General features: G+C 43.6%; 1 protein-coding gene across 13 annotated transcripts in view; it reads left to right on the top strand.

Moving 5' to 3' along the window:
* Positions 1–26,419, top strand: part of SLC35D2 (solute carrier family 35 member D2) — a 59,552-nt gene that overhangs the window by 12,461 nt on the left and 20,672 nt on the right. For 8 of the 13 annotated variants that reach the window (XR_004420803.1, XR_004420802.1, XM_033086123.1 and 5 more), the window contains 4 exons: positions 961–1,063; positions 3,571–3,663; positions 6,771–6,849; positions 8,582–8,664. Coding sequence is in view for 11 of the 13 variants with exons in the window: in XM_033086123.1 (XP_032942014.1) it covers positions 961–1,063; positions 3,571–3,663; positions 6,771–6,849; positions 8,582–8,664 (358 nt within the window). In the remaining 2 variants the exon portion in view is untranslated. Of the gene's footprint in view, positions 1–960; positions 1,064–3,570; positions 3,664–5,947; positions 6,016–6,770; positions 6,850–8,581; positions 8,665–9,269; positions 11,372–26,419 lie in introns of those variants that run through there. The other 5 variants (XM_033086124.2, XM_033086127.1, XM_033086126.2 and 2 more) reach the window with 5 other exon arrangements.

Here is a 26,419-nt window from a genome sequence, read left to right as displayed (position 1 = left end):
TTCTAAGTAAACCGAAGTTGAGATCAGTTACTCTGGAGCAAGTTGATTTGTGACATCTAGTGGCATCACCGAGAGGTACAGTTATACAAAAGAAAAGATATAATTCCTACTGACAGGAATTTGGATGTGCCTTTTTCCACCTCTAGGTTTTCCATGTTGGCAGGATCATAAGTGAAGCAAGTTAAAACTATGTGAGGAATGTTGCTTTTATTTCATGGTATCAGTGTATTTTAATCGTCTTGGAAAAGTATGTTTTTGCTCTGGATAGAAAGACTGATATTTTGGTTGTTAAATGTAGGTTAGACCTTTTTGTTTTAATCATTAAAATCCCACCTTTTTTTGGATTAAGTTCCACTGTGAGATAACGTTCACAAAGAACCCATATGCTGTTGTCCTCTGTTTTCTGTTTAAACATTCCTTTACCTAACAGGAAAGGTAATATTTTGATTGTTTGTTTCCTGGCTTTTCTATGAACAGGGGTAAATAATTTCCATGTGATGTGACTCAGAGTCATGTCCTATCACATTAATTACCCTGTATTTATGAGGTAACAAGTCAAAACACAAGGAGTGACAGTATGTCTGCTCTGACTGTAAAAAAACAGTCAAATTTTATTCCCTAGCCACTTTTTGTAATAAAAGAAATAGGTAAGTATATTCAGTTATAATTGCACTGGTTGTCAGGGTTGAGATGGGTGGAATTTTTCTCTGTATGAAAACTGAACATTTCCTGCCACTATAACACTGAGTATTAGAAACTGTCTGATGTCTCATTTGTGATGGTCCTGTAACTGGAGGAATGGAAAGTACTTTAACTTACAAGGAAGGCTTGAAGCAAAACCTGTGATGGCTGGAGTGATTTGCATATCCTCATTCACAGTTTTCATCTTGGTAAGCAAGGTAATACAACACATTGCATATTTTTTGCTTATTTACAATATAGTGTTTCTTTTTTTCCCAGATCTGATCTGTCTTTCAATCTGGAGGGCTACATCTATGTGTTGCTAAACGATATCTTCACAGCAGCAAATGGAGTTTATACAAAGCAGAAAATTGATCCAAAGGTAACTGTGGGGTGATGAGATTGAATTTAGCATTATAACAATATGATAACTGTGGGCAAATGTAGGGAGGAAACCTCCTAAGGGATCGCTCTAGAAAGCAAATTCAAGTGGCCCTTCCCCCTACCTGTTCAGGAGATAAACTTCCCTTGAGAAAAGTAAAAAAAACCCTGTTTATTAAATGAGCAAAGTAGTCACAAACATGAAAAAAATTAATATTAAACAATGGGACCTCTCATTGTTCTGAAGAGATGGCAAATTCAGATAGAGAATCCTTTTTGGGGGGTGTAGCTGGGCTCGCTCAGTCTCTTATCAGTCCCTCCCGTGCTGGTAAAAGCCACATCCCAGCCCCAGTGGGCAACAGGTGTGAGCTTCTGGTGCTTTTCTGGGTTTTCAGTCCAGAGCAGGGCTAATCAGTTCCAAGAAAAAGAAAAGTCACAGTCCAGGGAACTTCTCTGCCTCAGCTAGCTAAAAAACTAACTAAAAGAGAAGGAGAGCTCTCTCCCATTGTCTGTGCTGCAAACAACACACACTGAGAGAGAGAGCTGAAGCTCTCCATGTTTTTGAATACAACCACCTCAGACACTTTACCTCTTCTCCTTTTCCCTCCTTTCACTCTTGGACCTAGTTTTAAAGTCACAAAACTTATTTCTGGGCTAAAAAGGTGAATGGGGATACAATTCAGCATCATAAAATCACCCCAGGACATTAGTCACCCCAAGACAGCTACTTATTACAGTAATTTCACGACTATACGGCGCACCCTTTTGACTAAAATTTTCCCTCGAACCCAGAAGTGCGCCTTATAGTCTGGTGCGCCTTATCTGATGTACAAAGTTGCGAAATTTGCCAAACCGGAAGTGTGAGCTGTGAGCCATGGGGGGAGCCGGCAGTGCCACGGCAGCCAGGTGGAGGTGGGCCCAGGGGTCCACGTCACCGCCCCTGCCGGGTGGAGGTGGGCCCGGGGGCCCACGGCTGCTGGGTGAAGGCAGGCCAGGGGGCCCCACGGCACAGCCCCTCCCGGGTCCAGATGGTCCCAGGTGGCCACGGCTACCGGGTTGAATGCGGGCCAGGGGGCCCACGGCACCTCCCCTGCTGGGTGGAGGCGGACCCGGGGGCCCATGGCTGCTGGGTGGAGGCGGGGCCTCAGCCAGCAACCGTGCAGAGGGGTCTGGGGGCGGAGGCTCGCTGCAGAAAAAAATTGCGCCTTGTAGTCCAGTGCGCCTTTTATGATCTACAAAGTAGCGAATTTTGCCGACTCCCTGGGGGTGCACCTTATAGTCCTTATGGTCGTGAGATTACTGTATATGACTTTTATGTACTTACCATTATAAACTCCTAAATAACTTCATTTACTTTCTCATTTCAGTTGATATATACATTCTTGATACAAAACATCCTGGAAAAAAATTGTTATTTGTATCTCTGGCCAGTCTTTGTATTTTCTCTCAAGTCTTTCAGGCAGAGTTTGTAGTTACGTTAAAAAAAAAAATCATAAGCAAACAGTTTACCTCTAAATTTGATACATATTTATATAGGGATGATGACATTTTGACTAGAAACACACTTTATGTGAGGTTTATGTTAAATAGACAGAGAACTGTCCAGCCTGAGTCATAACCACAGAAACTGTAGTCATTTTTGATTTTCTAAAAGCAGGTCTGAGCAAAGACAGGTGTGAAAAGGAATTAGCTGATACCGAGATACATTTTACTTATGTAAATGTTGGGCAGACTGCTCTTCAAATGCAGTGGCATGAAACATACCAAGCTATAGCAAAGCGGATAGAGGTTTGGTTTCTGACTTCTGTGGTTTACTCTGTACAGCAGAAATATATGTTTTTTTAATAATCGTAGACATCTTAGTCGATTCCAGACTGCATTTTTATTCATGAGCTACACATAACAGCCTCACCATTTTCTGCAAGATACGGGAGAAGAGATAGGCTGGAGAGATTTTCTAAACAACATGGCTGAATCTGGAGGAAGGGAAGGCTATTTTTTCATTGTCTTAATCTTCTGCCTTTGTGTCAAGCAAGTTAACCCACAGGTTATATGGCACCCCTCAAGTTGCATAAAGTTACATCAATTATCAGTGATTACAGAGCTCTATCCATGAGTCAAACTTCATTCATTTTCCTGTTACGTGTTTTTATGGTTGATTTGCAGTAGAAGGACTGGGTAATTCCTTGCCAGGCAGAGACTTCAGTGAAGTCAACCCAAAGAACTTCTAGGACTGGCACTTTTGAAAGTTCCTGGTCTTGTATAGAAAGTGTCCAAGGTATAACAGAGCAGTAATACTCTGATGAGTGCGCAGACAAAGTGACTGAAGTGGAAATTCGGCTTAGTACAAAACACTGAATCTGATGAATGCAAGTTTGTGTTTTAAATTGATACGTATTCTATTCTGTTTACTTACTGACAATAATGTCAGAAGAATTACCAAACTAATATGTCGTATTTTGCTCCCAAGTGGTTTTTAATGCCAAAAGCATGTTTCATTTTTCACAGGAGTTGGGAAAATACGGTGTCCTGTTTTATAATGCTTGTTTCATGGTGATTCCAACAGTTATTTTTAGCTTTTCTACTGGAGACTTTCAACAGGTAAGTAGCAATATTGCGTATCTCAGACTGATAATGTTGTTTTGTTCAGATTTCTTTTGGGGAGTGGGAGGGACTTTTTGTTTGTTTCTGAAGAGGTAATCCTACCTCTTTGTTAGTGATTAGTGTTTAAAAAGTGTAAGTTGGATTTGTCCTTTACAGATAAGAACTTGTGATTATTCACTTAAGGAGAAGCTGTATTTGTGCAATAGTCGTTATTTGAGTCCTTGTCTGTGAACTAATGTATGTTTGGGGACTCCCAGCTAGAGCAAATGGTTGAGAATCCAGCTGCACTGTGTGGTTTACCACATGCTATAAAACAAGATTACAACTATACAGACAATTTCAAGTCCTTCTCACATGCTGATGTCCAGGGCAGATTTCTGTTAATCTCAGCCAAATCAGGTAACCTACATTTTTCATTCTCATAGAATGAGAGCGTGACTTTCTCCAGGTAATCATATTACAGTATCCATAGGCAGTATGTCCTGACCTATAAAATATCAGACCAGGTTTTCCTGGCTCCCTCACAGACTTGCTAAGTTGCGTTTTTCCTAATAGTAAAGTGAGTCCAGTCTCTTATATTCCTTTCTAGAAATATTTTACATTTGCCGTGGAAAATTCTTTGGAGGGTATAAAGCCATTGCAATGTTCTTTGTTGTATTGCCCTGAACTCATATTATTTTGTCATTGTGCTCTTAGGATTCTGCTATAAGTAGAAAAATTATGATTCCTTGAAAGTGCTGGAATTAGGTCTGCTGTGAATGTGAAATTTCTTTATGTCATCAGTCCAGCATGACCTTGTGCCATTTAGGAAAATGTACCTGCTGCCTATCTTGGAAAAGTTTGTATAGCTGTAAGATTTCAATTGCTTTTCCAGCACACAGGGTTGGAGACATTTTGGGAGACCTGGTCAGAGAAGTTTATCTTGTTGGGTTTACTTGTTACCTTGTTGGGTTTACCTTGTTGGGTTTACTTACTTTCAGGGGAAAATAAAGGAGTGTGTTGTGCCCACTGGCTGGTTTGCTGTAAACAACTTAATTCTCAGTTATCTGCAGAGAATAAACGTCTATTAGAGAAAAACATTGTGCTTGCCGCGCATCACCTAGTTTAATCACTTAATAGTAGAAGTCCTATTAAATGATGCAGATAACTAGTATCAGTGTGACACACAGAAATCAAATCATGGAGAAAACATAGAAAATGGAAGAATACTGATGACAGGTCAGCAAATGATGGTAGATAACCCTTGTACTTAGGAGATTTTTAGACCAGTTTTTGCCCTGACAGAGCTTCTTCCCTTCACACAGTGTGCGTCTTTTGCTGTGAAGTCAAAGTATCAGTACCACGTCTGTGTGATAGGGACATGCTTCTAGTCCCCTAGATAGTTCTGCAATCTTGAAGAGATTGCAGTCTGTGAGTCAATGTCTGAGTTACTAATTTCTCCTTCACCAACTGGTTCACTATGAGGACAGGAAAGCATAATGCAATGTAAGAGGAAGGAACCCCCAGAATGGCTCTCTGTTACACTCTGCAGCTTCTTGTTGCACACCGGCACAATTCTAGCATGGCAGAGCTGCTAGATCCTTTTTACCTATTACCTCACATGGTGGAGGTTCAGCTGGCTGTAGCTCAGCTGGCTGTAGCTCAGCTGGCTGTAGCTCAGCTGGCTGTAGCTCAGGATGGACTAATGGCCTGTATTCTCTTCCTCAGGGATGTGTTCAGCCTTAGCTGAATTTGGTGCTTATGCAGCAAGTGTAAACTAACCAGATTAAAATGAGGCATATCCAGAAGTTACTAGAGATGGAAAAGAACCTGTGACATGTTTCATAGTGACTGTGTGACACTGTGTGTTTGTTTGCTGCACTTCACTATGGAGGATACTTCAGAGTGATTGAGCCTTTTCATTGATCTTCATTGTTGAGAGACCTTAGTAATGCTCAGAAACACAGCCTTGGGCCTTGAAAGCTGCTCATGAAGCAATCTGTGGTGGGGAAGAGATTTAGAGGAAATTATTTATGTATTTGCTGTTTCCGTCTGTCTCACATCAACACTATTATATGTTATTATTCACAGTGTTAGTATCTGTCGGTAAAACAACAAAACACAGTTTTCTGTATACGTTTATGTTCATTGCTTACAGTGTGTACTTGTGTGGTTCATAATTTTGGTATGAATTAAACATTTTTTGTGAATTTACATATTTTCATATTAAGTATGTTTTATATGTGCTTACAGTTGATTATATAGCACATAATTCTCTCTCTCTTTTTTTTTTTTTTAATAGGCAACACATTTCCAGCACTGGACAAATATTTTATTTGTGTTTCAATTTATTCTTTCCTGCTTATTGGGGTAAGGACATAGGGGAACCAAACAGGTTGCTTCCATGACAGTGTTTCAAATTGCAAATCTCAAATATAAAACTCAAATACAAGTTATGTTACAGTTTAAAGGAAATGGTTTTTTTCCATGTCTTAACTTTTAATTCTCTCCAATGGTGTAAATAACTGTTCAATGCTGTGTGGATTTTTGACCTCACAGTTTTGGCTTCACTGTACGGTGCTGGACAACATGACATTTAGCTTTTTATTTTCTGTACTGTGTCTTCCGTCTGTCTCTTTCGATCACCTACCTTTTTTGCAGTTAATAGCACGTTAAGTCCTTGAGTATAGGAACTGTTTCAGTGTGTCTGTTCTTTAAAACAGCTGGAAAAGTGTGGGAGACTTAAAAGTAATGAAACAATGCTTTCATACTGTTGAAACTGCAGAGTAAAAAAGAATTGTATAAAGTTGTATAAATTTATTCTCTTCCACATTGCAACTGAGAGGTCAAACTAACTTCAAATACTCATATATAAACAGCACAGAAAGAAGAGATGTTTCTGCTAGAGCTCAAGTAGCATATTTTCACATCTATTTTGAATATTCTGTATATGCCCATCATAAACTTTAAACAGAGATTCACAGAAATTCTTTTATAAGGGTTGGAAACAGATGGGACTACAGAGCCTAGAAAAACACTGATCCAGAAAACGTTGACCATCTTGAAGTAATGCTAAACTTCTTAGCTCCCTGGCAGGAATTTATAAAATTTTATCCTTTATTTAGGTTTCTCTTGATGTATTCTACTGTCCTGTGCAGTCATTACAATTCTGCGCTCACAACAACAGTAGTTGGTGCCATCAAGGTGAGTTATGGACCAGAAGAGGGAAATATAAGTGCTCAAATAGATAGGAAAGAGCATTGGCTCAGCAGTGATCTTGATTCTTCTTTGGGATGGAAACTCAAAATGAGGGCTAATACTGAGACGCTGCTTGTGCCAAAGTCACACCACAAAGTGACCCTGTTCTCTTGCATTGAAAGTCAGATGTGCTCCAGAAAACATTGTTACTATTGATCTATTTTTATTTCTCCTACAAGAGAAACTGGAACAATTTTAATTAAAGGATGTACATTTAGCCACATTTCCTCAGGCACTATCTTATGCCTCTGTTGTTTATTAGGTTACCGTGTGTTAGTCAAGATGCCCTGATGCAAATCCAGGTGAACTGATAGGGACTAACCCTCTTTTACTTTGGGCTAAACTGATTTCCTTTGCAGCTGATACATAGGGCTTCCATAGATACAGAATAATGACTAACCTGAAGTAGAGAGTGTGCTTTATGGTTAAGTGCCTCAGCCTCTGTGTGAGAACTAATGTTCTAGCTGAAGGGACTATTTAATTCCAGTTTCTACAAATTCTGGTCAATTTGATCAACACCGAAACATGTATGTCTTAAAAGCTGGACCTGGTGTCCTTGCAGTCTGTTTTCTTTAACCCAGTTTAATTTAAAATTGTGTATCTTGCTTTGTATTGATGAGGACAGCAGGTCTAGGAACATCCCTCATTGCCCGTGCTCTTTTTTTTGTAGGCCAGTTTGGAGAGAAGCACAGAACTGTAAAGCTGAGAGTTTGAGTAAAGATAAAACTTAAGCAGCTGTGAGCAAAACATTTTCAGAATTCAAACTAGCTTAAGCACACTAGTGAATCCCATCCATGACTAAGGAAAACAACACATTCACCATAACAAAATCTGCAAAAGGAGAGTGGTACTTCTCTTTCTACATTCTTTTTCTTTTTTGAAAGCTGCAAGATTAGTTTAGTAGTTTTCGTTCTGTGGCCCTGAAAGTGTTCTTTTAAATTTCATATATCTGCATCAAACTATTAAGTCAGGGCAAGACCATTTCTGTTTTCTATGCTGTAATACTCTTTGACACACTTTGAGCAGCTCTGAAGTTGAGAATCAGGTTATGTTGCAGCGCTCTCCATTAGATACTGGTAGAGACAGATGTCATTGTCCAGGCCAGCTGCTGAAACAATTGAAAGCAACACCGTGTTGGTAAAATGATTATACATTTCTACATCTTTCCTTCTGTCTTTAGGGGGCTATTTTTCCAAAACTTGATGCAGGTAGATGAGAGGTAGAATCTTTAAACTGTGCCTGTCTTGAACCTGTACCAAGTGATTTCACTGCACATTTAGTTGGAAAAGTAAGCAGATAACCCTCTTAAGCTGATAATGATGAACTTTTACTGCAACTTTTTATGCTGGAGAACCCAAAACTCACTTTTAAGAAATGGGATTTGAATTCCGAAGATGATAAAGAAATAAATTTTGAAAAAGTGGCCTTAGCTCCATTTTGCCTAATATCAGATAGTGCTTTTTTCCCCTAGAAGGTCACATACATTTAGAAAACATACTGATTTTATTAATCTTTTTATTGCTACATTATCTAGAAGGCTGACATCCCATGAAATGAATTTAAAGGCTGATATTAGAGTGGTCAGCAATACAGTATAGCTATTTCCTTAGAAAAGCACTTGTATTCATGGAGATGAAATCAGACTTTAAAAAATGGATTACTTTTGTTTCCTTTTCAGAATATATCCATTGCTTACATTGGAATGTTGATTGGTGGAGATTACATATTCTCCATGTTGAACTTTGTAGGGCTAAATATTTGGTAAGTGAAACTTGAATAGCTTTTTTTTATTAAAGCTGAAAATTTCTCAGTGAGTTCTAGTTTTAGGTTTCACTTGACTGGACTCATTTGCGTGATGCAATTTTGAAACTACTGGCCTGAAGAAGCATTACCTCAGGATGTAAAGTTCATTACAGTTAGTTATGTCTTTTCATGTTTGTTTTCAGATACTAAATCTTACTGTGGTAAGACCTAATTGTGAATATATGCCCGCAGTTTTACTGTGTGGAACTGAATTATTTCTTTTTACTTCTGTTATGAGCAGCAGTTCTGAGCTGTGAGGCTGCCAAGTAAAAACCAGGTGTGGTGTGGGAAGTGAGAACACTGACTGAATGAGTTGTGCCCACTGAATATAAGTTCTAACTTCCTGTGCTTAGATTATCGTCTGTGTTTATGAATCTGTGTGAGCAACTAGTAGTTGATCTTTGCTTGCTCAGGGCTGCTTTCTCAGATGGATTACATAACTCTGAGGCACTCCTAGTTTATGATAGCTGGTGTTCTTTAGCCCTTCAGGAGGAAAGGTACATACCTATGAAATGACATCTGTGACATATCTCTGACACCACTGTTCATTCTCTTTTCCTTAGTATGGCAGGAGGACTGAGATACTCATTTTTAACATTAAGAGGAAACAGCAAGCCTGCACAACCTGGGGATGAAGAAAATGCACTTTCAATGTCAAAGAGTTAGGCAAAATGCCTGCCTTGAAAGAGACTGAAGACACAAGTTTCTTTAGCATTGCCAAGACCTTAAATAAGTATATGCTGGAACATATTTGGAGCAACAAAAAAAGTCTACCTCAATTGTGACAGACATGCACACAATTCTCTGGCTTAGAAACATTCTTGCACACCTGCACACCATGTTTTTTACATGTAAACTGGTTTGCTTTTTACTTTTTTTAAATCTGCAAGCCATTTTATAGGAAGGAATGCTATGAGAAAATCTCAAGTTGTGAATTTCTGTGTTTACCTGTACTTGGGTGCTATTTCAACAAGATCTTTGAGTTCTGTTTCAGTGGCTGCCTGTAGTTTCTTGAGGCAAAACTCCCTGTAAAGATCATGAGGTTCATTCACCACTGCCTTATTCCGTATGCAATCCTTGGTATCAGTGAGGAGATGAAAGATCCTAGTGGTTCAGATTGATTTCATGCATGTATTTACTCTTGGGTAAGTGATACAGAACATATGGGGCAAAGAGGATATTTGCGCCCAGATTGTTCCCTGTGTAAGTGTCAACTAAAATTTTCAGGCTATGTCCATATATGTGCATTGTGTAGGCATTCTCTCTCTGTGTTTTTGTCATCCTCAATCACACCACAGTGTTCTGCAGCAATTGTCACTGTTGTTATGAATGAGCCCTCATAACTTTGCAGCAGAGCAAGGAGAGTAGGGAAATGACAGGGGATTTTTTAATATTTAAAGATTTTTGTGTGTGTGTGTGTCTGTGAGCCAGTATCAACAAATCTATTTTTGTTAAGATACATTTTTCTTTTTATATCACAGTCCCCTCCTCTCACATTTTGCTTGTAACCGCCTCTCTGCAGAGAAGTGGTGCTACTATGTATAAACATGGTAGGAAAAGGAAACATAGATATGTGGAGGACTGACTTGTGTTTCAATAAGGAGAAATGGCTAGTGTCCTGTTGTGTCTTATATATACAGTAAAAGCTTATCAGCAAGGAATCATAATGAGCCTGGGGATTACTACAGTAGGCTCAGATAGTACAGTGGTAAAGAGGTCCAGACTCATGGACTGAGTTATCATCTGGGTCAAATATGCCCATATCTATATTTCAATAACACCTGCATCTATATTTCTTTCTTTGAAAATACTTGACAATGCTTATCTGTTTCTCTGAGGATAAAGTGTGAACCTTTGAAAATGTGGTAGGAGCTTTGAAGTGTTGGAAGACAGCAGAGAAATTAATCTTGTTGAAGTTCTCAATTCCCTGCAAGCATGAGCCAAGATTTTTGAAAATAATCAAATCAAAAGAAGATTTTGAAAGACTTTGACATGGAACCATGGTGGTCTAATGACTTTTTTGATCCCCACTTGAATTAAAATACAGTTAAGAAAATCTGAAAAGCATTACTCTGTGTGTAGCACATCAATGACCAGTCTGAATTGGATCTAAGAAACGTGGGTAATTCACACCAAAAGCTTCGGGAAGTGACTGCCTTCGTGGATTTGAATGGCAAGAGGAACAGTGACTGCAGATACTAGAAGTGGCATTTAAAGGCGTAATCAAAGTGAGAAGAGAAATCTGAGCTATCCATTTTCTCACTGCTGGCTAAGAATGTGACTTTTATTTTCTGTTTGCTGAAGACCTGTGGAGGGAAAGCATTGCAGCAAATATTTTTCAGTGATCTTCTGTTTTTAAATATTTCCTTTATGCTTAAAAACCAACAATATTTTTGGGTATATTCTTTTATAAGGTTCCTCCTTCTTCAGATCATTTCTACCTCCATAATTCCAGTCACTGAACCTTAACTCTGCCATGAGATAAGGTATTGGAAGGTTTTCATTAATTATGAAGTTAGTATGAGTGCCATTTGATTGCAATACTGATGAACACACAAAGGCACCTGCTAAATAAGGTGTAGTTCCCACAAAGGAACATCTAACATATGCATGTAATTCATTAATATTTTGCTATACCTTTTATAAATAAAAATATACAGATTAACAGGTGTTTTGTTTTGGTTTTTTCTGGGGGGGATGGTTACATGTAATTGTACCAAGCACATGAACAACACAGATATTTGCTTTTTACATGATCATCTGCTATAATGTTCCTAAAATAGTTTCTTTAGTTCATTCTGTACCACAGTGGAAGTGATTTTATTTAATTTCTTGTTCATGTAATAGTGCTTCAGACTTAGATTTCTCACCTGAAATACAGACCTGGTAATCATAGTCTTTATGACAGTGTTAATCAAGATTGTTTAAAAAATAAATCTAGGAATAACAAGAAATAGGTACTATCTAGAACTATTTGCAACTGTTTGCATATTTTCACAAAGAAACTCAGCTTCAGCCACTTATGTGTTTTCCTCTATATATCAGATACTGTTGATTCCAGTAAATTTCTAATTAAAATTCTGGAAACATGGACTCAGCCAGGCAAAACTATCATGCTAGAATTTAGGAAATTGCATGGCTGTTTCATCCAGAATGTCAATAATTGTGTCTTTCAGTTAATAAGATAGGAACTCAAAATTGATTTTTTTAGGATACAGCTGCTTACTTTTCTACAGATTTCGTATTAATAAACTTAAGGTTTTAAATATGATATTCATACCATTACAGGTGTCAGGGAATATTTACATGGAAATATGCAAAGAAAAATAATTACTGGACCAGAAAACAATATTGTCCTGTGCATTGACCTGTTCATGCTCAAAATTTTATGGGAATTTTTTAGCGGTGGCCTGGCTGTACTGAAGGGAGATTAAGTGAGAAAATGTGGTCACCGAAGGAACTTTCTACCCATTCACTGTGTAAAGTTCTTTCAGTGATTCCTGTGGAAATCAGAGAGGTGAAAAAACCTTACCTCAGAAGCAAAACATACACGGGCCTCAATGAAAAATTCCTCACATTCTGAAGAATTTGTTCATTTTTTTTCTTGTTATCTTGGCCTGATTTACTCATATTGGGCCTGTGAAGCTCTGTAGACCTATCCGAGACCCATTACAAACCGCAGGAAGAGGAAATGGAAACAGAACAATGAAGTCCAGAAGAGAAGACTGACAGCTGTGGAAGACTGTGTTTTGATTCCATTCATCAAATAGAAGGGATTCTTTTAAGTTTGGAGGCATTAATTTAAAATTAATTTCAAATTAAAATTAATTTAAATTTTACCATTGTTTTTTCATGTAGGAAACAGTGAAACCTCTTCAAATTTGAAGTATTCCTTGAATAGTGAGTGATTCTCTGGGTTATTCATGACTGTTTGTAAATACTTTTGTAAATGTAATATTCAAACCTTATTTATTTGACTGGGCTTACTTTCCCTGAGGGGAAAATTAAGACAGATTTAGTGTGAGGAAACTGGGTTTTGTTAAGCTAAGACAGTTATGATTTTTTTTTCTTCTTGTTACAGATAAGCTAGTGTTACCTTCCATGTGATCTAGACATTTTCTTTTCTATCTGAAGGTGTCAGTAATGTAACATGATAAATCTATTTCTTTTTTTTTTTCTTTTTTTTTTTCTTTTTTTTTCTGGTGTCAGTGTGAATTTGTCCCAGAAGTGTTGGGGCTATAATTTAACTCTTCATTGTAAGAAGAAGTGTTGATCTCTATTTGGAGTATTTTTTTTCAGAGATTTGGTTTAGACCCATCTCTGGTCCCTGTGAATGCAAACAACAACAATAAAATTAGTTTTTGGGTTTGTGCAGTTTCCAGAAAAGGAGTGAAACCTTTCCCCTAAGGCAAACATCAGAAATCATTGTTTAATTTGGATTATCTCAGTAGTTTACAAATGTGGGTGTAATGTAGGGATGTTATGCTAATCTAAATCCTGGACATTTCCTGGAAAAATCATGTGACTTGATTAATCCTCTCACTTTTCTGCCAAGTATCAGAGACTAACAGTGTGCTGGAAAGAGGCATTTTCCATGCAGAGTGTCTGATTCATACAAGCTCACTACCTTTGCTTGCCATGGAAGTGTTCCAGCATCAGCTACTCAGTCTTGTTGGGGGTCTGATCTGTTTCTGTGCTCTGGAAAAATACATCAGATTTATGAAAGACCTTTTCCCATATATCTGGAATTCTTTACCTTAGGCTTTCTTTCGGTCAATGGGAGAAGGGCAGGTAAGGGAAACTGCTTCACTTTCTACTTGTTACATTACTAACATGGAATAGCTTTCCTTGCATTTCTTTACCCTATTCCTTCAAATGAAACACAGTTTCTGATATGTATGGTTTGGTTGGGTCCTTTTTCTTTTCTCCTAAAGCTTTGGGTTTATGAGCCTGTAGGTTTTGTGTCCTTGGGAAGAATAGAAAACTAGTCAGACTGGTAACAACTCGCACTCCCGGTATGTGGATGTGAATTCTCTCCCTGTTGCTACTTCTGATGTTTTCTTTCTGCTGCAGATGCTTTTATTTTAATAGCATTGCCCAGATTCTCAGTTTTCTGGTATGCAAAGCTGCTAGTTTATGTCTAACATATGTTCTCCAGTTTTCAAAGCAACTTTCCTACTCCTGTTGATGTTGTTCCAGTGTGTTCTTTTCCAAAATGCTGACCTATCCTTAATGATACCATTAATGAACTAAACTTACATTAGTCTAAAATCTTCAAAGGCATTTGGCAGTGTTTTTGTAAGATAGTATGTGTTTTCATAAAATAACACAAAGTTTAACAAGCACCTTTTTCTTCCTATTGATCACTGATGCTGTTCTTAAGTTTGTTAGATCATTAGAATAAAGCAGGAATGAACAGATGCTGCCGTTCCTGAGTTCCTTGGCTACTGATGTTGCTGATGGCAGCTTGTTGTTAAGAAATTACCTGAACAGTAGACTTGTGGTTGATTCCTTTTTTCTGCATTAGACTTGATGGGACTAAATATACAAAATTATTAAATATATGAAATACTTCTCTTAAATATGTAATTACAGTAATTTCACAACCATAAGGCGCACCAGACTATAAGGCGCACCCCCCGGGAGCCGGCACATTTTGCAACTTTGTAGATCAGATAAGGCGCACCGGACTATAAGGTGCACTTTTTTTTTGCCGCGAAGATCCGTGCCACACGCAACAAAGTAACGAATTAGTAACGGAAACCCGCGATCGTAGAGTTTACTGGCAGGGTCTCAATTTGGAAACATTTTTCACAGATCGGCGTAGGCTTTCAAAGGCAGCCCCAGGCGCCCTCCCCGTGCAGTGGGCCTTGGCACTCCCGCCCGCCCCCAGTGCCGGTTGGCGCGGCTCAGCGCAGCCGCGGGGCCGCCTCCCCCTTGCGACTCCGTTCTGCTGTGGTGCTGTTCCCCCTCATGGCTCCGCGGAGCCACCGTGCCGTTCCCTCGCTCGGCTTGGCGCTCCTGCCATGCCGCCTGTCCCTCACTGGGCTCGGCGCCGCCACCATGCCGCCCGTCCCTTGCTCGGCTCAGCACTCCTGCTGTGCCGCCTGTCCCCTTGCTCGACTCGGTGGCGCGGCCGCCCTGCCGCCCGTGTCTCGCTCAGCTCGGCAGCGCCGCCGCCATGCCGCCTGTCCCTCGCTCGGCTTGGTGCTCCTGCCGTGCCACCCGTGTCTCGCTTGGCTCGGTGGCGTGGCCACCATGCCGCCCGTCCCTTGCTTCGGCTCGGCAGCGCCGCCGCCCTGCCGCCTGTCCCTCGCTCAGATCGGCTCCGCTGCCGTGCCGTTCCACCTCGCAGCTCCGTTGTGGCACCATGCTGTTCCCCCTTGCGGCTCCGCGGAGCAGCCCTGCCACCCGTCCCTTGCTCGGCTCAGTGGTGCCACTGCCCTGCCACCCATCCCTCGCTCGGCTTGGTGGCGCCAACTGCCCTGCCTCCTGTCCCTTGCTCAGCTCGGCACACTGCGGCCCCGTCGGCCCCTATCGGGCTGTGGCCCCGCTGCCTCCAGCACCGCGGCTCCATTGGCCCCTGCTGACCGCAGCCCCGCTGGCTGTGCCTGCCCCTATCAGCTGTGGGGCCGCAGCCCCCAACACTGCGGTCCCGTCGACCCCTATCGGGCTGTGGCCCCGCTGCCTCCAGCACCGCGGCCCCATTGGCCCCTGCTGGCCGCAGCCCCGCTGGCCGTGCCTGCCCCTATCAGCTGTGGGGCCGCTGCCCCCAGCACTGCGGTCCCGTCGGCCCCTATCGGGCTGTGGCCCCTCGGCTCAGGCCGCCGCGCACAACAAAGTAACAAAGTAGTAACGCCTCCCTGCCCACGCTGCTCCCTGTGCCTAGGGCCACCTGGGGCCGCCCCCTGCCTTCCAGCCCGCGCTGCTCCCTGTGCCTAGGGCCGCCTGGGGCCACCCCCCGCCTTCCAGCCCGCGCTGCTCCCTGTGCCTAGGGCCGCCTGGGGCCGCCCCCTGCCTTCCAGCCCACGCTGCTCCCCGTGCCTGGGGCTGCCCGCGGCTGCCCCCCCCATGGCTACTCGACGCTCCCGCGGCGCTGCCCCCCCTCGCGGCTCTCACTTCTGGGGTGGCAAATATCGCAACTTTGTTGATCATATAAGGCGCACCGGACTATAAGGCGTACTTCCGGGTTTAGGGGAAAATTTTAGTCATAAGGGTGCGCCTTATAGTCATGAAATTACTGTAACTATTAAATGTATGTTTACTTATCACATCTCATAGTGGATTAATAAATTAAATCCATTCCCATGTAGAAGACTTGCCTGAATACCAGATACTTCTAAGGCAGTGCATAAGCCTCATTTTGATTTAAGTGTGGCAAGGACCTCCCTTTCTGTGTACGAGATGAGGAACAGCATGTGGAACTTTCTGTGTAAAATCTTCCTTTCCACTTAAGGCTGGAAGGCTTGTTTCTGTCAATGGACCTTTACGCTCTGTATTTATAAACAAAGTCTTTTGGCCCCAGTCAAATTCGTAAGGCTCAAATAATTTGCGGTGTCATGTGGCACATGAGATTCTGAAAATCATGAAAATTAAGGTTGGCATGTGGAAGCTTGTTTCTCAACAGACTATTTGCTCTTCATCTACAGCTCTGTTAGGAAACTAAATATCCAACACTTCCCTGTGAAATGAGAGAGTAATTGCTCTTCTGTTGGCAGCACCTAACCATTCAAAAATACCTTGCTTTCTGTGTCTCTGGCCACACAGAAGTCCTGAATCCATTTTTTTTAATACTGACTCATTTTTCATTTGCTCTAAAACTTATCAGGTTTACCTTGGAACAGCTTTGGTGCTTTGCTACTTTATTTCTTCTGTATTTCTAAGATGTTAAGGATATTTATTTCTATAGCTCCTCTTTGGTATTTATATGCATAGTGTTTGAAGTTCAGGGTACTTTATGAATATCAGCACTTGTTTATTTTCCCAGTAAGACTAAATCCAAAAGTAGACTGTGTAGTACAGCTCTGAAGGAGGAGCATTTTATAGATGGTGGCAAGTTTGATGTGATCTTGCTTTACAGACAGAAATCCTGTGTGAGAAATTGTGTATCAGTTTCAATTACCAGTTAGTCTTTATCTCCTATCATTCTGCCACCAGCATATAAATTCAAAGCTTGCAAAACAGAACTGGTGAAAATACATATATGGAAGAAAATTCTCCTAGCTTTTCAGCAATAGACTTGTTGCTTGTTGACACCACTGAAAATGAGAGCAATAACTATGTCCTGTACCACATGGGTTATCTTGGGGAGAGATTTGCTTTGAAGACAGTGCTGAATGAACTAAGAGATGCATAGGTCACAAGGAAAAAAATTTAGAAGATTGATTCTATTCTTCAGTGGAGAAATTTAGGTTGCCTTGTTCAAGGAAAGCAGATGATGAAGATTAAACAATTCAGAGAGAAGAGGCAAAACCAGAGCTCCAAATGTAATCTGTATCTTTTTTTGCTTTCTCCAGTGGTCACAGGAGCAGGAGACAAGACTGGAAAAGCATATTCCTTCACTTCCTACACTTCATTTTATCTTAACAAAATGACAATTGCAACCCCTCCGTCAGTGTCTTCAAATCAGCAAAATTATTATAGAATTCAAAGCTACTGTGGCAAAAAGGCTACTGCCTTCTCTCCTGTATAACCGGAATAGCATTAATCAGATTCTGAAAGGAAACCAGTGCTGCATTTCCAAGGAAAGTCATTCAGTCCTCAGTGGTCTCATCAAACCAGGGAATTATAATGAGTGATTCAAAAGAGGGCCTATTGTCTGTACAGAGAAAGAAGTCTCCTAAATTGTCCCTTTTTTCCAATTTCACAGCTAATCTGCAATGGGCTGGTCCACAACCCACAAAATGTAGTTTTCTAGCCCTTCACTTGCAAAAACATTTTGAAAGTTTTATCTGAAATAACCAATAAGAGATACACTAGTATAAATTAATATAAACTACAAGTTATGGAAACTATAAGGAGTCCTAATGGTTTAATTCAGAATCAGGAGCTCTGGGAGGCTGCAGGAGGAAGAGGATCTTCATGCTGTCCCTGTAGTCACTGCTGTGCAGAAGCACTGCAGCAGTACCTTCCTATTCACCCATAGTAGTCAGCACTGAGGGCAGGATGGCCTTGTACTGTGTTGTACTAGTCTTGCTATTACTGATTGTGACTGAGCAGTACATCTTCTAAACTGGCTCCCTTTCTAGAAGCTAAACAGCAATGAATCATGAGTTCCTGTCTTCAGGGCTGAGGTGACTGGTTGACAAAGGACATTCTATAACATACATGCAAGAGTTTAGATATTGATGTCTTCTGCTCATAGACTATAAAATGTATTTCACAGGAAAAGAAAAAAATTATTTTTAATTGATTTACAGGATTTTTGCACTAGTCTTTTCATTATGCATTGTTTAAACACCTATATACCTTATGACTTCCATTACTGGGAATGACAATACAATAACTACTTTTTAAAGAACATTGAATGTAGGAAGCTCAATGATCAATACCAGGTATTAGAGTTTAACATTTTTCATAGTTGTGAAAAAAATCCCATGGGAGAAAAGGGAAAATGCTGGCTCCTGTCTACTCACTGAGTTGCAGTATTAATAAGTAAATGGGAAGAGCCAGGGTGAATGAGATGGGATCAATACAAGGAGAGCAGGCATCAAAAATGCCTAAACATTATTGTCATGTCTCTGGGTGAAGTTTTCTGTTTATGCAGCTTGCTGAACTAATTTTCTGTGTCAGCACCTGGTGATATTTTATCCATGTGAAGGCTACAAGAACCTGTGAATGTCTAGATTGGAGCCTCTGTCATTGTTCTCCTTCGTTTGTGCTGTATGGGTTATGCAAGAGTAAATCCCATTAAATGACCAGCTATCACATATGAATGGCTGCATTATGCCATAAGAAAGAGTAAACTCACTGCTGTCCTTTTTAAAAAAAGACTTGGCTGGAGCTGCATGGATTCTGTGGAACGTTTGTTCATTATTTTTGGCATGTGTGGGATGACTGAGAGTCATCTTTCTCCATGCTGAGCTGAACCATCTCTCTCCAGGTGGTCTCTTTGACGGAAGCTGTGCTCAGCTACTGCTCTGTGGGACAGATCCCAAGCCCACACCACATGAGCTCATAGCTTGGCACATCATCTGGCTGGCTGCAGTAGGAGCACACACTTGTGTGAGGCTTGTGGATAAATAAATCTGATCCTGCTGTTTTAATGTTTGTGTGCCTTCAGAGTTTCTGGCTCAGAACTGCTGTCTTGCTGCTCTGGTATCAGGGTACAAAATTCTCTGATGTTCTTCAGGTGTAGGTTCCTCTGGGGTTATATGATAATGTGAAGGCAAGCCTTGTTTGATGGACACAGTCTTCTAGAGTATTTGTTCTGATGTTAAGTGCTGAATTTCTTTCTGATGTTCTGAGCTCAGGCATGGGCTGGTAATGAGTCACAACTAATTTGAGGACACCACACTTAGTAGCATATGCTATGGGATTCTAAGGAAAGCAGGTTTTGTGTTTTGGAAGCTAGTGGAATGTGGTTTCCTGTGTTCAGCTTTATGTGGAAATCCCAGTAGGTGGTTTGTGGGGTAAAACTCAGCAGACTGAGGTCCAGAGAGAGATTATAGTATAAACAGGTTCCGTACTCTTGTTTCCAAGGTTTATGCCTAGATACAGGACTATGCAAAGTCTCTTAAACTCAAAAGCTGCCTGGGGCTGTGTGCAGAACCTGGCAGCCGTGAGGTCTCAGAACACCGCTTTGTTGATGCCAGGATACAGACCATTAGTTTCACAATCTTGTATTGAGAGGCAAGCACACATGGAAATCAAGCTTATCCTCTTCTGAATGAGCATCCAGGCTTCCCTAAAGGCTCTATGTGTATTTTGAGTAGACAGATTATTTTGAATGACTGACCTTCTTGAGGGTGAAGACCCTGGCCTTTTAACTGACTGTTGTGATGTCAGAGTATTGGAATTCTGGATCTAGTTTGCATACATATACTTGAAAAGTCAGGCTTCTGTTACACGTAGTCCATGGGTTCTTGGGCTGATAGGGTTTAAACTCACCACACATACAAGAAGAAAAAAAAGCAAGTCATTTGTGAGTCTGCTGTTGGTCTGTCACATCTCTACCCCAAGGACTAGCATTTCAGGTACTGATAAAGTCTTGTTTATTCTGCTTTTATAGTGTGGTTACTACAGGTGTGCTTGGTCATCTGTTATTGACATAGCACCTCAGACGTATTGAGTTTATGGACAAGGCCGTGGCATACTCCGAGATTTATGGTTTGACCTCTTCACACTTCTCACGTGATGTCAGGGCATAATCAAGATGTGTTTTGTCTCATGTGGTTGCCATTCTTGCAAGTGTTAATAGTTCATCACTCTCTTATAAGTCAGGCCAGTGCTTGTGTTCAATTAGTGTTTCAGCAGACCGTTTTGAGACAGGCTTTATTCATCTGAGATTCATTCATTTCATAATTTAACAGCTCCTCAAATCTTAAATACTTGGTTTTTGTCCTGAAATTCTGTGTAGTACTACCTGCAGTATAACACCTGTTAAATATGATCTGGATCCTGCTCCAAGAATACTTGCAAAGTACAGTAATTTCACAATTATAAGCCACACCTGATTATAAGCCGCACATCCGGGTGTCGGCGACTGTCTTGCGTAACAATTACAGAGTGTGATAAAAGGTATCTATTCTATCACCATCTGTTGAGGGTGGGGGCAGTGATCCTTATCTCTGTGGGAGATATTCTGCTAATGGGCCATCCATTTAAACCAGGCAGGGCGTTGTTCTTTATCTTTTCACAACCCATCCTTCCTCCAGCAAGTCATTTTCTGCTAATGGCCCATTGAGTCCCACTGTGAGACTGATAAAATTACTTCATCCCATTGGAAGTTGCTCCAGCCAGGGGAAAGAGCCCAACATTTCTTACCAAGATAAAAACAGAGGTTTTGGGACACTAAGAGAACCCTTTCTCCACTGGACTCCAGAGGAAAACCGGATTTCTCCACATCACCACTGGACCTATAGAGGGAAACTGCACCTTCTGCAGGAGCACTGCTCCAACTGAATCACATCTGTCACTGCAGGAGGATGCAACCACCATTAAATGGGACTGCTACCAACACCCTGCCTGACAGGGTGTCAGGTTGTACTCTGACTTTGTCAGGGTTTGGAGTTTGTTTCTTTGTAGTACTGTATTTCTATTTTAATTTCCCTAGTAAAGAACTGTTATTCCTAATTCCCATATTTTTGCCTGAGAGCCCCTTGATTTTAAAATTATAATGATTTGGAGGGAGGGGGTTTACATTCTCCATTTCAAAGAGAAGCTCCTGCCTTTCTCAGCAGACACCTGTACTCCAAACTAAAACAGCAATTTTCCGTTCTTTGTCCATATATAAGCCACACCTGATTATAAACCGCACTTTGGGTTCGGACCAAAATTTTAGTAAAAATGGTGCAGCTTGTAATCCTGAAATTATTGTATTCTATTTTCTTCACTTGGTCTTGGATTTATTCCTGGAAATACTGCTTTTCTCCTTGCATTGCACAGAGCACGCAGAACTAGCAGAAAAATTTTAAGATCATCCTGCCCTGTCATCTGAGTTCTGGCCTGCTGGACCAGGAACAAAGTTGAAATATTTGAATCATACTTAGAATGAATGAGTCTTTGATTCATAGGGACCCCACAGTTATGAATCCCAGTTAAAGAGAGACAAAAGGTGAAACACAGATCATATCAGTACAGTCCCAGACAAGAGAGAATAATCTTTTTTCTAGGAAGTAGAAAATTACTGTAGGCAAGTACAGATTCCACGAAACATTATTAAGGATTTTAAATTATTACATCTAATGACCCATGTAGGTTCCAGCTCATTTGCCCAAGTGGTGCCAAAGTCAGGGAGCTGGCTCAGGATCCCTCTTCGGTTCTCATCTGCAGGATGATCTTCAGAGGGAAACTTAGAGCACTTCCTAAAGAACTCCCTGTGTGATGGAGTATGCATTTCTCCTCAGTGCATGCCTCCTAGTTGCAGTTCTGTTCTCAGTGGAGTCCTGTTTTCTCCACAGGCCTTTGCAGTGAGTTATTCCCAACAGTGTGCCTCTGCTACCATCCCAAATCTGTGGTTTCCTAGCCAACCTTGACGGCAGCTGGGGATCTACTGAGCATGACTGGAGATGTTCTTGGCAAAAATCCTCCAACATCATCATATCTACATTTGCTAATCGCTCTGGATAACATAAATCTGCACTTCTTTTAGTTGAAACATTTAATTTATTGCAATACACTTGCACTGCTAATGTACAAATACATTCAAATCAACTTCAGCATAAAAATCTAATTCCTTATAAATTGCTCCACCCAATCTGCCTACATATAAAGATATAAATATCAATGTAAGTCTTAAAAAACTAATTTATTGTTACAATCTTGCTATGTAAATACAGAGAACTATCAAATTCAGTTTAGGAAATTAAATTATTTCAGACCTCTAATCCACTCATACACAAAGACCATTTGAAGTTTAACGATTTATACCCTATTACTATGACTTTAAAGCCTATATACAAATACAGAAATATCCCATTCCTCTCTAAATAACCCTAGGCCTAAAACTAAACAACTAGAATGACAGAAGTATACAACTCCATACATATTTAAATAGAAATATATACATATATACCCATAACAATACATAGTGCAAATATGTATTAAGTTTTCCATATTACATATAACAAGACATATAAAAATATACATAACAAAACTAGATATAAACATATCGATGTCAATGTACTAATATAAAAATGCATACAGCTTCATCAGTAGAATTATACAAATACACAATGTATATATGCTAAGAGAACTAAATACAGACATGAATAGAACAACGTACATTTAGAGACAGAATGATACACATATAACTACAGTAATTTCACTACTATAAGGCACACACTTTTGACTAAAATTTTGGACCAAACCCGGAAGTGCGCCTTATAGTCCAGTGTGCCTTATATATGGACAAAGTTCGGAAATTTGCCAACCCGGTAGTGCGAGCCCACAACAGCCCCGAGCCGAGCAGAGCCTGCCCAGCGGCAGCATCAGGACAGCGCCGGGCTGGGCCAGCGCTGGTGCGGGGCGAGCCCAGCGGCATCAGGGCAGCACCGAGCCGGGGCAGTGCAAGCGTGAGGCAAGCCCGGCGGCATTGGGGCTGCACCGGCGCGGGGCGAGCCCGGTGGCATCAGGGCAGCGCCGGCACGGCAGGAAAGCCGGCGGCAGTGGAGCAGCCCAGGCGGGGGGTGGGGAAGCGCAGTGGCACAGCCTGGGCTGGGGGGGAAAGCTGGCGGCATCAGCATAGCACCGGCACGGGGCGAGCCCGGCAGCATCGGCGCAGCACCAGCATGGGGCAAGCCCGATGGCACCGGGGCAGCCCTGGTCTGGGGCTAGCCCGGCGGGATCAGGGCGAGCCCAGCAGCATTGGAGCAGCACCGGGTCAGGGCAGCACTGGTGGCATTGTGGCAGCGCCAGCATGGGGGAGAAGCTGGCATTGGCGGAGCAGCCCAGGTGTAGGGGGGAAAGCCCGGCGGTGCAGCCCAGGTCAGGGGGGAAAGCTGGTAGCATCGGGGCTGCACTGGCATGGGGCGAGCCTGGTGGCCTTGGGGCAGCACCGCATTGGGGGAAAGCTGGCAGCAGCAGTGCTGCCAGGCGGTGTGGGGGAAAGCACGGCAGCACAGCCCAGGCTGGGGAGGAAAGCAGGTGGCAACGGCACAGCACCAGTGTGGGTGAGCCCAGAAGCATCAGTGCAGTGCCAGCATGGGGCGAGCCCGGCGGCATCGGGGCAGCAACAACACCAGGTGAGCCTGGCGGCATTGGGGCAGCGCTGGCGTGGGGGGAAAGCTAGCAGTGGTGGAGCAGCCTGGGCGTGGGGGGGAAAGCCTGGTGGCACAGCCCAGGCAGGGGGGGAAAGCCGGCGGCGTGGGGCAGCTCCAGCATGGGGTGAGCCCGACGGCATCAGGACAGTGCCACGTCGGGGCAGTGCCAGCGTGGGGCGAGCCCAGCGGCATTGGGTCAGAGCCGGTCTGGGGTGAGCCCAGCGGGATCGAGGCAAGCCTGGCGGCATTGGGGCAGTGCCGGCATGGGGGGAAAGCTGGCAGTGGCGGAGCAGCCCGGCGTGGGGGGGAAACCCTGGCGGCACAGCACGGGTGTCGAGGGAAAGCCAGCAGCATCAGGGCAGTGCCGGCATGGGGAGAGCCCAGCGGGATCACGGCAGCGTGGCACGGGGCGAGCCCGGCAGCATCAGGGCAGTGCCGGCAGGGGGGAAAAGCCCGGGGGGGCGCGGGGCTCCCAGAGCGGCACGTGGCTCCTGGAGTGTCTCAGGGGTGCAGGGCTCCCACAGCGCCAGGGGTCACGGGGCTCCTCGAGCGGCAGGCGGCTCCCGGAGCACTGGGGCCCCACAGCAACATGCAGCTCCCAGAGCACCAGGGGGGCATGGAGCTCCTGGCGCAGCACGGGGCACCTGTAGCATCGGGGCAGCGCAGCGCTCCCAGATTGCCAGTGGGGCACGGGGAGGGAGGGAGCGGGCTGACGCAGAAGCCGCGACCACTCCAAGCCAACCCAGAAGTATGAGCCATGGCTGCGCCACAGCAGCCCCGAGCCGCCTTGAGTCACGGCAGTCTCAAACCGCCGCAAGCCACAGCCACCCTGAGCCGCGCCTTGTCAGCCAGCGCCGGGGACGGGCAGGAGTGCGGGGCCCACACAAGGGGAGGGCGCTTGGGGCTGCATTTAAAGGCTACACCAATCTGTGAAAAATGTTTGCAAATTGAGCATCTACCAGTAAACCCCGCGATCACGCAATTCCTTTAGTAATTCTTTACTTTGTTGCCCGTGGATCCTCGCTGCAAAAAAAAGGTGCACCTTATAGTCCGGTGTGCCTTATATATGGGAAAAGATTGGAATTTTGCCAACTCCCAGAGGTGCACCTTATAATCCAGTGCACCTTTTAGTCGTGAAATTACTGTACATGCATATATGTATATACCTGCACACATAAATACATATATAAACAGTAATTTCACGACCGTAAGGCGCACCCTTTTGACTAAAATTTTCCCTCAAACCCAGAAGTGCGCCTTATAGCCCGGTGTGCCTTATCTGATGTACAAAGTTGCGAAATTTGCCAAACCGGAAGTGTGAGCTGTGAGCCGTGGGGCGAGCCCGAAGTGCGACGGCAGCCGGGTGGAGGCGGGCCCAGAGGCCCACGGCACCGCCCCTGCCGGGTGGAGGCAGGCCAGGGGGCCCACAGCTGCCAGGTGGAGGCGGGCCAGGGGGCCCACAGCACCCCCCCTCCCAGGTCCAGGCAGTCCCAGGGGCCCATGGCTGCCGGGTGAATGGCGCCCAGGGGGCCCGTGGCACCGCCCATCCCAGGTCCAGGCAGTCCCGGGGGCCCATGGTTGCCGGGTGCAGGGGGCCCGGTGGCTCGGGGCACTGCCCGTGCCAGGTACAGGCGGGCCCGGGGGCCAATGGCTGTTGGATTGAGGCAGGGCCTCAGCCAGCAACGGCATGGGGTGAGCTGGAGGCGGAGCCTCGCTGCAAAAAAAAAGTGCACCTCATAGTCTGGTGCGCCTTATCTGATCTACAAAGTTGCGAATTTTGCCGACTCCCGGGGGGTGCGCCTTATAGTCCAGTGCACCTTATGGTCGTGAAATTACTGTATATACATGTTCTCTACATGACATCGTATGTGTGTGCATATTTAAATACAACTAAATACTTTTATGACTGTATCTATGCACATATAAATCTACATATGTAAATATGTCTTTTCTTGTGGCTATCTCATTGCAACACTACACATCTATAAATAAAACTAAATTAGGAGGGATTCCAGCTGCTGATATTCCCAGGCTCTTCCTCAGTCTCTTCCTCCCCTGCTGTGAAGCCTCCTGGACAGGGACAGCAGAAGGAACATTGGGCAAGCAAAGGGAACACTGAGGCAGTATCGGGACATTTCTCTTGGCAGCACCTGCACTCCCATCAGGGAAGAGAAAAACTCAGAACCTGCCCAGGACGGTTAGAAACAAAAGCCAGGCTGACCGAGCAAGGATTTGGTGAGAGCAGCCTTGGTGGGACTGTCCAGAAGCCCCTAGCAACCTGGCACAGCTGGCATGACTCCCAAACCATGCTGGAACAGCTGCCTTGCCTGAGGACAGCCCCAGTGACAGCCGGAGCAGCTGAGCTGAGCAGCCCTAGCACAGCCGGGTCTGCTCCAGCCCAGCCGAGCAGTGCCCATGGCCAAAGCCCACATCACTCTCACCCCCACCCTGCCTCACCGGTGACCTCACCCAGGTTCTTGGGGGACAGCAGCAGGTCCCCATTTCCTGCTGCCCTAATCCCAAGACAGGCCACCAGCTGCAACGTGGGGCCTGTTGCATATGCTTCAGGCCCAAAGGGAAGACGTCTGTCCACCGTGGAAGGGCAGAAAACAAGGAACCCAGGTGCTGGGACAGCAGTTGGAAGCAAGCCCAGCAGTCTGCTGCATGACATGAGGCTGTGGGCAAGATCCTGCCCCTTGGCTGCCATGCTTTGTGTGGCGACCACCTAGCCTCCTGGGCAACTTGGCTTATACCCATCCTCAAACTTTGGCTGCATTTACTGTCCCAGCACT

This window comes from Catharus ustulatus, chromosome Z (assembly GCF_009819885.2).
Source record: "Catharus ustulatus isolate bCatUst1 chromosome Z, bCatUst1.pri.v2, whole genome shotgun sequence".
NCBI lineage: Eukaryota > Metazoa > Chordata > Aves > Passeriformes > Turdidae > Catharus > Catharus ustulatus.
This window is presented reverse-complemented; position numbering and strand designations above follow the sequence as displayed.